Consider the following 14,742-nt stretch of genomic DNA (forward strand, 5'->3'; position numbering starts at 1 on the left):
CCTCGCTGTGTGAGGCTGGCACAGCCTCGCTGTTGAGCTGGCACAGCCTGCTGTTGAGGCTGGCACAGCCTCGCTGTGTGAGGCTGGCACAGCCTCGCTGTGTGAGGCTGGCACAGCCTCGCTGTTTGACGCTGGCACAGCCTCGCTGTTTGACGCTGGAACAGCCTCGCTGTTTGACGCTGGCACAGCCTCGCTGTGTGAGGCTGGCACAGCCGCGCTGTGTGAGGCTGGCACAGCCTCGCTGTGTAAGGCTGGCACAGCGTCGCTGTGTGAGGCTGGCACAGCCTCGCTGTGTGAGCCTGGCACAGCCTCGCTGTTTGACGCTGGCACAGCCTCGCTGTGTGAGGCTGGCACAGCCTCGCTGTTTGACGCTGGCACAGCCTCGCTGTTTGACGCTGGCACAGCCCCGCTGTGTGAGGCTGCCACAGCCTCGCTGTGTGAGGCTGGCACAGCCTCGCTGTTTGACGCTGGCACAGCCTCGCTGTTTGACGCTGGAACAGCCTCGCTGTTTGACGCTGGCACAGCCTCGCTGTGTGAGGCTGGCACAGCCTCGCTGTGTGAGGCTGGCACAGCCTCGCTGTGTAAGGCTGGCACAGCGTCGCTGTGTGAGGCTGGCACAGCCTCGCTGTGTGAGCCTGGCACAGCCTCGCTGTTTGACGCTGGCACAGCCTCGCTGTTTGACGCTGGCACAGCCTCGCTGTGTGAGGCTGGCACAGCCTCGCTGTTTGACGCTGGCACAGCCTCGCTGTTTGACGCTGGCACAGCCCCGCTGTGTGAGGCTGCCACAGCCTCGCTGTGTGAGGCTGGCACAGCCTCGCTGTTTGACGCTGGCACAGCCTCGCTGTTTGACACTGGCACAGCCCCGCTGTTTGACGCTGGCACAGCCCCGCTGTGTGAGGCTGGCACAGCCTCGCTGTGTGAGGCTGACACAGCCTCGCTGTTTGACGCTGGCACAGCCTCGCTGTTTGACGCCGGCACAGCCTCACTGTCTGACGCTGGCACAGCCTCGCTGTTTGACGCTGGCACAGCCCCGCTGTGTGAGGCTGCCACAGCCTCGCTGTGTGAGGCTGGCACAGCCTCGCTGTTTGACGCTGGCACAGCCTCGCTGTTTGACGCTGGCACAGCCTCGCTGTTTGACGCTGGCACAGCCTCGCTGTTTGACGCTGGCACAGCCTCGCTGTTTGACGCTGGCACAGCCTCGCTGTTGAGGCTGGCACAGCCTCGCTGTTGACGCTGGCACAGCCTCGCTGTCTGACGCTGGCACAGCCTCGGTTTGACACTGGCACAGCCTCGCTGTTTGACGCTGGCACAGCCTCGCTGTTTGACGCTGGCACAGCCTCGCTGTTTGACGCTGGCACAGCCTCGCTGTGTGAGGCTGGCACAGCCTCGCTGTTTGACGCTAGCACAGCCTCGCTGTGTGAGGCTGGCACAGCCTCGCTGTGTGAGGCTGGCACAGCCTCGCTGTTTGACGCTGCCACAGCCTCGCTGTTTGGTTTGAAGCTGGCACAGCCTCGCTGTTTGACGCTGGCACAGCCTCGCTGTTTGACGCTGGCACAGCCTCGCTGTGTGAGGCTGGCACAGCCTCGCTGTTTGACGCTGGCACAGCCTCGCTTTTGGACGCTGGCACAGCCTCGCTGTTTGACGCTGGCACAGCCTCGCTGTTTGACGCTGGCACAGCCTCGCTGTGTGAGGCTGGCACAGCCTCGCTGTTTGACGCTGGCACAGCCTCGCTGTTTGGCATCGCCCCCCACTTTCAGACACTAAAGTGCCATTTTGAGCTCGAAATAGAGAGAAAAATATAGCTATGTCGCAAATTCTTTGATTTTTGGCTTCTTTCTCGCTTCGCTCGCAGGTTTTCTTAATTTTCCTCCATTATTTTGCCGTTTGGCTCGCTTCGCCCACCAATAAAGCGTGTGATTAAGCTCTAAAAATGGCAAAAGTTGTGTTAAAGTCTAGAATTGTGTGAATTTTCGCTTTAAGCTTGCTTCGTTTGCTGGATTTGGAACACTATTAGAGAAGTCTAAACCGTATTGGGTGTTGCCCCTTAACGGTAGGCAACCCAACAATTTTTCATAAAAATTTCGCCCCCCCCCCCACCAGAAAGTACTTCCGGCGGCCCTGGCCGCGAGGCCGTCGCGCTTCCCCTGCCGCGACACTGTCGCGCTTCCCCTGCCGCGACACTATCGCGCTTCCTTTGCCGCGACACTGTCGCGCTTCCCCTGCCGCGAGGCCGTCGCGCTTCCCCTGCCGCGACACTGTCGCGGTTCTCCTGCTGCGAGGCCGTCGCGTTTCCCCTGCCGCGACGATTCTTCTGCCGCGAGGCCGTCGCGCTTCCTCTGCCGCGAGGCCGTCGCGCTTCCCCTGCCGCGACACTGTCGCGGTTCTCCTGCTGCGAGGCCGTCGCGCTTCCCCTGCCGCGAGGCCGTCGCGCTTCTTCTGCCGCGAGGCCGTCGCGCTTCTCCTGCCGCGAGGCCGTCGCGCTTCCCCTGCCGCGAGGCCGTCGCGCTTCGTCGGTCAAGTCAAAAATATAGGGTAGGTCAACTCTGGGGTGGGTCAACTTTTTTTGGTAATATTTATATTACTCCTATTTATATTCCCATATTTATATTCTAATATTTATATTAATATTTTTATTAATTAATATATAGGTAGGTCAACTTTGAGGTGGGTCAAGCTACATAGACTCAGTAAAAATGAAGTCGTTCAGAAACAGAAGCAAAGCCAATGCGGCCGCCACCGCTTACTTGTACTTGGGGTTGCGGGGGTGGCCGGGCGTGAGCTTGAGCACGGAGCGAAAGCCGACGGCGGCGTCCTCGGCGCTGGACGCGGTGCCGTTGCGGAGGAACGGGTCCAGGTACTCTGCAAAATAAAAGTGAAATGTGAGCAGGTCGTCGGCGACGGGGCGAAAGGAAAGGGGGAGGGGGGATCGTGCTGCCGAGCGATTCAAAAGATCGGTTCGTCGCTCTGTCTCTCTCGCACCCTCACGGAGAGCCCCACGAGTGCGAGAGAGACAGAGCGACGAACCGACTCTGCTGAATGGCTCGGCTGGCCGGCGCCGCACCTCGCTGGACAATCTTGTGCTTGGACTCGGGGTCGTAGATCTCGTCGTCCACCGAGATGACCACGTACTCGCCCTTCTCCAGCAGCCCGCGTCGGTGCAGCACCATCACGAAGTCCACCAGCGCCACGTGCTCGCCGACGAACACGTACACTGCAACACGCACACAGAGATACAGATGGACCGATTCCGGGGGCCGTTTTCGTCGCTCCGACTCTCTCGCACTCGTGAGGCGTCCCGTGCAGGAGCGAGAGAGACGGCGCGACGCACAGTGGGCTAGAAGACCGGTGGAGCGGCCAAAATTCTAGACGCGTTTTGAGCTCCAGAGTCGCCAAACGGGATACCAACCGAACGTGTGACCCCACCAATGGATTCCTCGCTCGGAGAGCTATCCATTGGTGGGGTCACACGGTCGGTTCGAGTCCCATTTAGCGACTCTGGAGCTCAAAACGCGTCTCGAATTTTGGCCGCTCAACTGGTCTTCTGGCCCACTGTGCGACGGGAACGGCTCTCGGAATGAGTGTCCTGAGGGGCGCGTGATGCGCGTGGTCTCACCCACCTCGAGTCGTCTCGTACGTCTTCTCCACGATGGCCTCCATCTCCTCGATGTGGCGGGGGATGTAGTCGGAAAACTCGCAGATGTCGGAGATGGCGATGCCGTGCGTGCGGGCGAGGTCCTGGACAACCAGACACGCACCATGCGGCAAGGCCGGGCAAGTGGGCCAGAAGACCGGTGGAGGCGGCCAAAATCCTAGACGCGTTTTGAGCTCCAGAGTCACTAAGCAGGACTCGAACCGAACGTGTGACCCCACCAATGGATTCCTCGTTCGGATAGCAATCCATTGGTGGGGTCACACGTTCGGTTCGAGTCCCATTTAGCGACTCTGGAGCTCAAAACGCGTTTAGAGTCGGGCAAGGCGGCACCGAGACTCGCTGGGATTGCAGCGGCGTCTCATCGTTCGTGACTCCAACCCATCAGCAGCGAGACCGGACAAGAGCTCCCGATTCCCCCCTCCCCCTCCCCCTTGCCCCCTCGGCTGCCGCCGCAGTGCCATCGGCATGCCTCCCGTGTGGAACGCGATCGCAGATTGGGGTCTGAACAGTGTCATAATGGCACTACCCCACGACGACGTCAGTACGACCTCAGTCTGACGCCTCTCGTACGCCAGTGTGGCGATCGGGGCTAGTCTCTGTGGTCAGAGTCGGCGTCCAACTGGCGTCGTAATGCCGTCGTGCTGCCGTCGTCTTTGGGTCGCAAAAAAGTTCGTTTTTCGGACGCTAGTCAGACACCAGTACGACGTCGCTTTTTCAGCGCGAAAAATGTCGCGCGACCGTCAAAACAACCGGCTGGGAGTGAGTCGAACACAGAACTCCCGCGTCGAATGTCGGTGCCCGAACCCGCTGGGCCAGAGCGACTTCGTTGAGGGCGGGGGGACCGCAGCTCTAGTCTTCTTGACTCGACCCACCATGGCACGGGCCACGAGTACAGCATCTTTTGCTATGTTTCTTTCGCAGCGAGCAACTACAGATAGCCTACGGCCAACAGATTTACAGAGCATGACAACTAAGTTAAATGTGTATTTGATATCGGTTCAACTCGTGCGTACCGCATCCGATGGCCGGAAAGAAATAGTACTCTGGCGTCAATACTCTGTGGCCCGTGCCATGGTGGGTCGAGTCAAGAAGACTAGAGCTGCGGTCCCCCTGCCCTCAACGAAGTCGCTCTGGCCCAGCGGGTTCGGGCACCGACATTCGACGCGGGAGTTCTGTGTTCGACTCACTCCCAGCCGGTTGTTTTGACGGTCGCGCGACATTTTTCGCGCTGAAAAAGCGACGTCGTACTGGTGTCTGACTAGCGTCCGAAAAACGAACTTTTTTGCGACCCAAAGACGACGGCAGCACGACGGCATTACGACGCCAGTTGGACGCCGACTCTGACCACAGAGACTAGCCCCGATCGCCACACTGGCGTACGAGAGGCGTCGGACTGAGGTCGTACTGACGTCGTCGTGGGGTAGTGCCATTATGACACTGTTCAGACCCCAATCTGCGATCGCGTTCCACACGGGCTGTGCCCCTTGGCCTTCTCGATAACTTCCCTCGTACCCCTCCCCGTTCTACTTAACCCCACCCTTGCGCTGCGCCCCAGCCGACCACTCTGGGGGGATTTTAGCGCGCCGGGGGAGGGGGGAGACGAGAGGCAGGGGGTGCGAGGGGGGGGGGGGCAACGAGATGAATGCAAAGGCGAGGAGACGGTGGCGCGTCGCATGCCGTGCGCTTCTTCAAAGAGGCCGTGTCCGTCGGAAGATTGAGGAGGTACTAGCGCGGATCCAGATTATTTTTCTTTTTTTTGGGGGGGGGGGAGGACAACTGCACCCACCACTAGGTAGCCGCCTTTGAAAGGCAGAAAAAAGCAACACTTTGCGGCACGCTGTAAGTAGGCAAAAGGGGGTACTTTGCCCCTCCCACGGGTTGGCACTGGATGCACCACTGTTGAGTGTCAGCAGACTGATTCCGATTCCGAGAGTCGTTTTCGTCGCTCTGTCTCTCTCTCACTCATGCGGTGTCCCGTATGGGCGCGAGAGAGACAGAGCGACGAAAACGACTCTCGGAATCAGTCTGCAGGGGAGGGGAGACCGCTGACTGGAATCACGCTCTCCGCACGCATGGATGGAGGGGGAGAGGGTGGTGCAAAGACGCCCACGTATGGTGAGCATAATTCAGGGAGTCACCGTGGGCGGCCTCCTTCACGACGCTCTGTCCCCCTCGCTCGCACACGGTAAAAGCAGAACCTGGTTTTCCCAGGAAGCCTACGGTGGAGACATAGGCCATTTCCAGGGAGTTCCTGGGAAAACCAGGTTCCGTTTTTACCGTGCACCCCTACGAGACGCCTCGCGAGTGTGAGAGAGACAGAGCGACGTAAACACTGTTCGGGCTCACTCTGCTGGCGCACCCTGGCGCCACACACAAGGACGCCTGCCGCCGTGGCTTGTGTCTTGGCACCTAATTCCGAACACTGCTTTCGTCGCCCCCTCTCTCTCGCGCGCGCGCGCGAGCGAGTCTGAGGACTGACTCCGAGAGCCGTTTTCGTCGCTCCGTCTCCTTTGCACCGGACGCCCCACGAGAGAGACAGAGCGACGAAAACGACCCTCGGAATCAGTCTGCTGTGCGGAATCGGCCGGCCGGCCGGCGGGCGGGCGTTGCCGTACTGCCGTGCCACCCGCACTGTAAATTGGCGCACCGAGAACCAAGGACCAAGGCGTGTCCGCTGGGCTGCGCACAGTGGGCCAGAAGACCGGCGGAGGCGGCCAAAACTCCAGACGCGTTTTGAGCTGCAGAGTCGCTAAGTGGGACTCGAACCGAACGTGTGACCCCACCAAAGGATTCCTCGTTCTGAGAGCAATCCATTGGTGGGGTCACACGTTCGGTTCGAGTTCTGCTTAGCGACTCTGGAGCTCAAAACGCGTCTGGGGTTTTGGCCGCCTCCGCCGGTCTTCTGGCCCACTGTGCGGCGATGCGCGGCGAGGCGAGGACCGCGGCGTCCCTTTGTGGGGGCGTTCACTTCATTCACTCACTCCCCCGCGGCGAAGTTCGCCCCAAGTCCCGTTGTTGTGGCGGTGTCGTGAACGGACGGGCCGCGGCCGCGGGACAGGCACGGCACGGCACGGCACGGCACGGCACGGCACGGCAGGGCACACCACGGCACACCACGGCACGGCACGGCACGCCACGGCACGGCACACCACGGCACGGCACGGCAGGGCACGGCACGGCACGGCACGGCACGGCGGATCCAAGGACGAAAGTGATAACGAGGGGAAAATGAACCACGTTGAGCTAGCAGTGAACCAGGCGGAAAAAAAAAGAAAAACCAAAATAACGACACGCAACCGATGACGTGCGTTCGGTGTGCACGGTGTACTAGACCTCGATGGCGTCCTTGACGCCGGTGCTCCAGGCGGGCTGCTTGCCGGCCACCACGACGAAGCTGCCCCAGTCGAAGGCCCGCAGCAGCGCCACCACGGACTTGGACACCTTGGAGGCGGGCGGCAGCGTGCGCGCGAACGTGTGGTACACTCGCTTGTCGGACATGTGGGCGTCGGCGCAGTTCTGGAACAGAGACCGCCAGATCGGCAAATTGGAAATTACAAGGATTCGTCTCTGGAAGGGAGTGGTCTCGCTGGGGGTGTCGCGGGGCGGGGCGGGGTGGGGTGGGGTGGGACGGGGCGGGGTGGGGCGTGCGAGATCCCAGACGGAGGGGCTCTACTGGCTCGGCGACACTTAATGCCCGTGCCTCGATTGTTTTTCCTCTATGTTGCCGCCAGCACTGCCAGCAGTCGCCGCCGCCAACCTTGGGCTGCTTGGCTCTGTCGGCGAAAGGAGCCATAAAGGCTGCCCTGCCGGCCCTGCCGGCCCTGCCGCTGTTGGGCTGCCTTGCCTGACTGTTTGTCCGCGAATTACTTGCTGTTCCGTTTGCTGAGGATTGCGCGTCGCGCGGCAGCTAGAAGCCTGAACCGGTGCCGGCCTCACCAGGCCTCACCAGGACTCACCAGGCCTCACCAGGCCTCACCAGGCCTCACCAGGACTCATCAGGCCTCACCAGGCCTCACCAGGCCTCACCAGGTCTCACCAGGCTCACGCGCAGCCCGAGGCCAGAGGCGAATCCAGAGGTGGCCTTGGGTTTCTTAGGGGTGGGGGCGAAGTAGCACCCTTTGTCTACTAACAAGGGGCAAAATAACGCTTTTTGCATTCCTTTCAGGCGGAAGTCTAGGTGTTCATGGCTCAGGCGGCGACGCCCCCTTCCCCTCCCTGAGGTCCTATGACCTCCCCCCCCCCTCTATGTATCCATGCCGAGCGTAGTCCCTATAACTGCTATAACTTGCAGTGGGCCAGGTCAGTCAGGACGGTCAGGCTAACTTTCAGAGCACCCCTGAATAAGAGTGTAGGTAGGGCGGACGAGTGTCGCACAGTGGGCCAGAAGCCGGTGGAGGCGGCCAAAACTCTAGACGCGTTTTGAGCTCCAGAGTCGCTAAATGGGACTCGAACCTAACGTGTGACCCCACCAATGGATTCCTCTCCGAACGAGCAATCCATTGGTGGGGTCACACGGTCGGTTCGAGTCCCATTTAGCGACTCTGGAGCTCAAAACGCGTCTAGAGTTTTGGCCGCCTCCACCGGCTTCTGGCCCACTGTGTGTCGAATCCCAGCCTGGTCTGGCCTTCGGGCTACTGTAGCCCTCACCCCGGGAGCCTTGCACGCTGTTGGACTGATTGTGGGAGTCCTTTCGGTCGCGCCGTCTCTCTCGCACTCAAGACGCGCCCCGTAAAGGTGCGAGAGAGACAGGGCACGGAATCGCCGATTAATCGGTCCGCTGCCAGCAGCCCGAAGCAGCCGCCTCCGGAATGGTGGGCACGCGGCTCGTCCGGCAGGCCCGGCAGGTCGATACCGTCCACGTCGTCCACGTCCGCGACGAGGCCTCGGAGACCCGGAGACCGCGGGCACGAGGATGGTACACCGGACAGGCTTGCATTCCGCACGGGGCCCAATTGGTTCAATGGGAGCGAGTGACGTCATGCCACTGTCAACAAACGACAATAGAAAAAACAACAACGCCCCCTCCCCCTCCCCCTCGGCGGTCGATACAAATTAAAGGCAAAGGGACGGGCGCGCGACACCCGTGAGTCGCCACCACACCGCAAGGCTGCGCAGGGGGGAGTCGAGGCCGGCCGCGTCAAACTTTTCTCTAATGGCTCGTTAAAATAAACTTGAACCCCGTCGATCGCGGGAGTAAACAAATCGGGCCGGGGAGAGGAGGGAGGGGGGAATGGGCGGGTGGTCATTACCAGCCTCCATGTCGCCCTCCACAACAATCAATCTACGACACGACAGCCCCGGCTGCCCCCCCCTCCCTGGTCCGCCAATTTCCACCGCATTATTATTATTTTCCCCGCCAACTTCCGAAGGCTCGCCGTCGTGACAGTGGCGCGGGTTCAACGCCCGGCGCCGCGCTGGCCCGGTGGTATTTCGCGGGTCACGCCTGGCCAGTGTTGCCAAGGAGGCAAAACTTCCCATGATGCACCAGTGACGAGAGGATTTCCAGCCTCTGTGCTCTGCTATAATAATGTGCATAAATTTTGAAAGGGGGGAGGGGGTCATGCCATGTTGCCATTTTACTGGCGGAGTTGATCGCAATTTGCCTACCTTCTAGTGCGCACGCCACTGTAGACAGGCTTACGATGGCAACCCTCAGCACTGTCGATGCGCGTGCATGTCGTCGGAATTTTCGCCTACACTCAAAATATGGGGTGCCCAGCAACTGGGCGCCTTTGTCGCCCGCCCCACTTTTTAGGGTGCCAAATGTCGCCCAGTTCCTGGGCACCTTTGACACTCAGTCTCGGGGTGGACAAACCATTAAGAAACCTGCCTTCACCCATGGCTCAGCAGCGACTGAGGTGCCGAAGGTGCCCAGAATCTAGGCACCTTAGTCGCCCAGGATCTAGACACCTGAGCATGCTCTACCATGGGAGAGGGCCGGTCACTGTATGATTTGTCCACCCCGAGACTAGGCGACAAAGGTGCCCAGAAACTGGGCGACATTTGGCACCCTAAAAAGTGGGGCGGGCGACAAAGGCGCCCAATTGCTGGGCACCCCATATTTAGAGTGTACTTACATGATGTGACTTACTGTGCGCGACGGCCATGTAGTGACTTTCCGAGCAGCGTGTCGCAGCTTAACATAAGTGTTCCCAGCTCCCCCTCCTCCCTCCTCTCCCGGAGTGCGAGGGCCCCGCCCTGCCCGCCCTGCCGGCCTGCCCATGTTTATACGCATCGCCATTTCCATACAGGGTGGAACGGCCGGGCGGGCGGTGTGGCCATGGTGTGGCGAGCCCGGCAGGCCCGGCAAGCCTGTCACTTCGCGTTACTGCGCGGCGCGCGGCCAGGGCGCCGGGGACGACGCGGACGACGGGGTCCTCGCGAGGAGGCCGAGAAGGGCGCCGGGGACGACGGGCGCGGCGTGACGCGACGCGTGCCGTGACGGACAGGCAGGATTCCCCCCGACTTGCCGGGCTCGTGCTCACGCTCATCGGCCGGCCCGTGGCGCCGTGGCGGACCACTGGGGGTGCGAGAGAGACGCGGCGGCGCGGGGGCAGCGGCCCTCAGAGCGCGCGCGGCTCACGGCGGCGACACGGCGGGTGGGGCGAGAAGACCGGTGGGGATGGATAAAGTTCTCAGACGCGTTTTGAACCCCAGTGTCGCTAAACAGGACACGAACCGAACGTGTGACCCCACCAATGGATTCCTCGTTCGGAGAGCAATCCATTGGTGGGGTCACAAGTTCGGTTCGGGTCCCATTCAGCGACTCTGGAGCTCAAAACCCGTCCGGCGTCCGGGCTTTTGGCCGCCTCCGCCGGTCTTCTAGTCCACTGTGCGACACGCGGGGGGGGCCGACGGTCTCGTCCTCGTCGAAGGGTGGAGGGCAGCGCTGCCGCGCGTGCAGAGATTGCGCCCTCGGGGCAGCGGGCAGCCCCTGCAGTCCCTACAGTGCCGGCGCTGCCTCGGGCGCTGCCTTGGGCACTGCCTTGGGCACTGCCCTCGACCTCGGCGATGTCGCCCCCACCGCCTCAAAGTCCCCAAGTCGTTAAAACACGAGCGCCGCCACCACGAGCCTCTTCCGCCCCTTGAGACACGTCGCGGCAGTGTTCCGGTGGCGGGGGCGGGGGTGGGGCGTAGGGAAATCAGAAGGACGAGGATTACAAAAGGGCCGTGAGGCTGTGTCTTCAGCGAGGCTGGCAGAGGCCGGCAGGCTCGGGTCGTTTTGTCGCTCTGTTTCCCTCGCACCTCTACGGGACGCCCCATGAGTGCGAGAGAGACAGACGGCTCTCGGACGTCCTGCCGGGGACGTCACGTTCACGCCGCTGTCGAGTCGGCGCGCGCCAATCCCCGTCAACAAGGCCCCGAAGCCATCTCCCCTTTGCTGTGTCACGACTGTGTCGCGGCGCGGGCCGCGGGCCGGGCACAGTGGCTGCACAGTGGGGCCCGTCCCTAACGCACGTCTCTCGTCCCGTCCGCGGACTTTGTCGCGTCTTTCGCGCGCTCACAGGCTGAGCAGGCGGAAGCATTGCGCCAAGTGCCTTCCTACCCGAGGGAGGAGGCGAGGGCGAGGGGGCGGTGCGGGGTCGATCGCACTAGCGTCCGTCTTCGACCCCCGCCGTCGCGCTGTCTCTCTCGCACTCTTCCACCGAGCCCCACGAGTGCGACAGAGATCTGACTCTTCTGGATCACCCGGCTGCCGTGGGGCAACAGGTTGGGGGCCTCGCCCTCGCCGCTCCTCGGCAGCGTCGACAGGCGGACTCAATCAGAACTTGTACGCCTCCGGTCTCCGTCTCCCATCACCAGCCTGATTCCGAGAGTCGTTTTCGTCGCTCTGCCTCTCTCGCACCTATAGGGACGCCCCATGAGTGCGAGAGAGACAGAGCGACGAGAACGACTCTCGGAATCGGGCGAGCACCGTGGCCGCTTTTGGCCTTTCGCCGCTTTTCTTGTCTTGGCCTGCACACGTATGGTTCCGAAAACAGCTTTCGTCGCTCCGTCTCTCTCGCACCCTTGCGGGACACCCCGTGAGTGCGAGAGAGACAGAGCGACGAAAGAACAGTTATCAGAACCAACCCGCTCGCCCACGGCACTGGCACTGCCATGGCACCGCCCGTGCAGTGACAGATTAATTGGTCGGCATAATGAGAAGCCAGATTAGAAAAGGGGAGGGGAAGGGGGGGATCGCTGCTCTTCCGCGGCCCCTTGTCGTCTGGGATGCTGAGCGAATTAGAGAGGCAAAGGGGAGGGGAAGGGGGGGTCGCTGCTCTTCCGCGGCCCCTTGTCGTCTGGGATGCTGAGCGAATTAGAGAGGCAAAGGGGAGGGGAAGGGGGGGTCGCTGCTCTTCCGCGGCCCCTTGTCGTCTGGGATGCTGAGCGAATTAGAGAGGCAAAGGGGAGGGGAAGGGGGGGTCGCTGCTCTTCCGCGGCCCCTTGTCGTCTGGGATGCTGAGCGAATTAGAGAGGCAAAGGGGAGGGGAAGGGGGGGTCGCTGCTCTTCCGCGGCCCCTTGTCGTCTGGGATGCTGAGCGAATTAGAGAGGCAAAGGGGAGGGGAAGGGGGGGTCGCTGCTCTTCCGCGGCCCCTTGTCGTCTGGGATGCTGAGCGAATTAGAGGCAAAGGGGAGGGGAAGGGGGGGATCGCTGCTCTTCCGCGGCCCCTTGTCGTCTGGGATGCTGAGCGAATTAGAGAGGCAAAGTGAATTTGACGGCATCGCAGCGTCAAGAGGCGAACGAAGTGCCAGACTTTGAGGTTCCTTCTTTCTTGGAATCGAGGAGAGAGACCCTTTCTGTCTTCGCCGAGGAAAGAGGTATAAGGCAGGAACCAGCAGCGCGCCACCTAGCGGCCGCTGCTTTGAACTTGTGACCCTTCAGGGTTCAGCTTTTTGACAGTTCGAAGTACCCGGCCGGTAGGTGGCGCGCTGCTGGTTCCCGCCTGGTTCTTCTCTCGGCGACGAGTGAAAGGGTCTATTGTCCAGAACAAATTACGGTTGTTCAACCGGAGCATTTGAGGTCGCTTTCTAAGCTTCACATTTCAGCAGATTTTCTCAGCACATTGGCACCCGAATTACAGTGCTCTCCCGCACTCCAGACGCCTTTTTGAGATCCAGGGTCGCTAAAAATGGGGCTCGAACCGAACGCCGGACCCCACCAATGGATTCCTCGTCCTCAGAGCACCATTGGTGAGGTCACACGTTTGATTCCAGTCATGCTTAGCGCGACTCTGGAGCTCAAAACGCGTTAAGAATTTTGGCCCGCCGCCTCCAGCGGTCTTCTGGCCCACTGCATTCTGGGGGCGGCCAGCTTCCCCACCGGCTTACTCACGTAGGAGATGACGGGCAGGTTCCAGGCCGTGGCCACCAGCGCCTCCGCGCCGCACGTGTCGTCCGGGCCGATGAAGGCGACGGCGCCGCGGTCGCGCATCACGGTCATGACGCGCAGGGCCAGCGCGGCGAGCGACGAGTCCCGGCGCCGCAGCCCCGACTCGGACGGGTTGGTGCCGATGTCCGCCGCCAGGTACTGCAGCTGTCGTCCTGCAGGGCCGAACGCGGTGTCAGCACGCCGTGCAGAGGGCCGGAAGACCGGTGGAGGCGGCCCAAATTATACACGCGTTTTGAGCTCCAGAGTCGCTAGATGGGACTCGAACCGAACGTGTGACCCCCACCAATGGATTGCCCTCCGTGCGAGGAATCCATTGGTGGGGTCACACGCTCGGTTCGAGTCCTGTTTATCGACTCTGGAGCTCAACACGCGTCTAGAATGTGGGCCTTCTGGCCCAGGCCCACTGTGTGCCGTCAGCCTTAATGTCATTGAAGCAGGCGAGGGGGTCCCCCGTTCCGTTCCGTTCCGTTCCGTACCGGGCAGCAGCGTAGGGTCCTCGTTGACGCTGCGGACGGCCAGCGGCAGGGCGCCCAGCACCACGTGGGTCTGGCCGTAGGCGCCGAGGAAGCCGAGCGTCACCGCTCCGGAGTCGCCAGGGTCGTCGCGCTGCTCGCGGCGCGCGTCCTCCAACGGGCTCTCTGCGCACCGCGAGAAACACGAGAGCAGAAACTACAGGCTGATTCCGACTCCACACTGTGCGACGCTGGCCAGCACACTGGCTCGTCGCTCTGTCTCTCTCGCACCTGAAGGACGCCCAGTGAGTGCGAGAGAGACGGAGTGAGGAGGTCTCACCTGCGGGCTGGTCGTCGCCGGGCACGGCGGCCACGTGGCAGGACGCCGAGGGGTCCGCCGAGCAGGAGATCTTGACGTGGAGGCCGTGGTCCAGGAGGCAGCCGGCCGGCGCCGTCAGCAGTGCCAGCATGCCCAGCAGCATGCAGAGGCCACCCACTGGCATGGCGGTCACGGCCTTGACGGCGTGCTGGGGGCGCGGCGAGGAGGCGGCGGCATGCCGTGGACGTGCAGGGCCGTGCAGGGCCGTGCAGGGCGCTGCGGCGGCGGGCTGACGGGGTGCGTGTACAGTGTGCTGCTGGGACGGCCAGTGAATGAACACCACGCCGGGCTGCTGGCCTGGACCAGCGAGCAACAGCCCCCGCCGCCAACCCTCTCCACCCCCGCCGGCCCGCCGGCCCGCCACCCCCTGGCGCCTCTCGCCCCCCGCCCCGGCGCCCGCCGACACAGCGCCACGCCGGCAACTTGTTGGGGAGCCGAGTGGTCTGGCCGTGCCGATGGAGGCCCGTGGCGAGGCCTGCCGCCACGCCGCGCCACCACTTTCGTCTTTTTCAGCGCGCAAATTGAGTTGATCCGCCGCGCCGTGACCCGGAAGCCACTCTGAAGATTGCCTGCGCCTCCTACTGCCCCGCGCCCCGCGCCGCCACCCCCGGCGTCACCGCCGCCGCCTTCCGGGCCACTTGGAGAAGCGTCTCGATGGCCAGCTCGGCGATGGCCGCCATCCGCCACATGGTGCCCGGCCGCCACGGCCGCCACGGCCGCCACGCGCGACCCGGAGAGCAGTGGCAGCATCAGCAGCTGCCCTGGTCTGCAGGCTCATTATTCCGAGCCGAGGTGGTGGTGATCATGCCCTTTTAACGGAGGGCGAAATGAGTAGAAATTGTGGTTTGGGCTGAACGAAGAGCCCTGAGTTTTCGCGGTTTA

At 62.3% G+C, this 14,742-nt stretch overlaps 1 protein-coding gene across 1 annotated transcript in view; it reads right to left on the minus strand.

Annotated features, from left to right (window-relative positions):
• The window catches only part of LOC117646325 (guanylate cyclase 32E), a gene marked incomplete at its 3' end in the record, with an annotated part of 25,355 nt that extends 11,371 nt beyond the window's left edge, over positions 1-13,984 (minus strand). The window contains exons 1-7 of the mRNA XM_034387201.1: positions 13,822-13,984; positions 13,506-13,667; positions 12,973-13,181; positions 6,986-7,168; positions 3,618-3,735; positions 3,062-3,211; positions 2,745-2,859 (exon numbers count right to left, since the gene is read on the minus strand). Of these exons, the coding sequence (XP_034243092.1) occupies positions 2,745-2,859; positions 3,062-3,211; positions 3,618-3,735; positions 6,986-7,168; positions 12,973-13,181; positions 13,506-13,667; positions 13,822-13,984 (1,100 nt within the window). The remainder of the gene's footprint in view (positions 1-2,744; positions 2,860-3,061; positions 3,212-3,617; positions 3,736-6,985; positions 7,169-12,972; positions 13,182-13,505; positions 13,668-13,821) is intronic.
• Positions 13,985-14,742: the final 758 nt, after the last annotated feature.

Source organism: Thrips palmi, unplaced genomic scaffold (assembly GCF_012932325.1).
Source record: "Thrips palmi isolate BJ-2018 unplaced genomic scaffold, TpBJ-2018v1 HiC_scaffold_19, whole genome shotgun sequence".
NCBI lineage: Eukaryota > Metazoa > Arthropoda > Insecta > Thysanoptera > Thripidae > Thrips > Thrips palmi.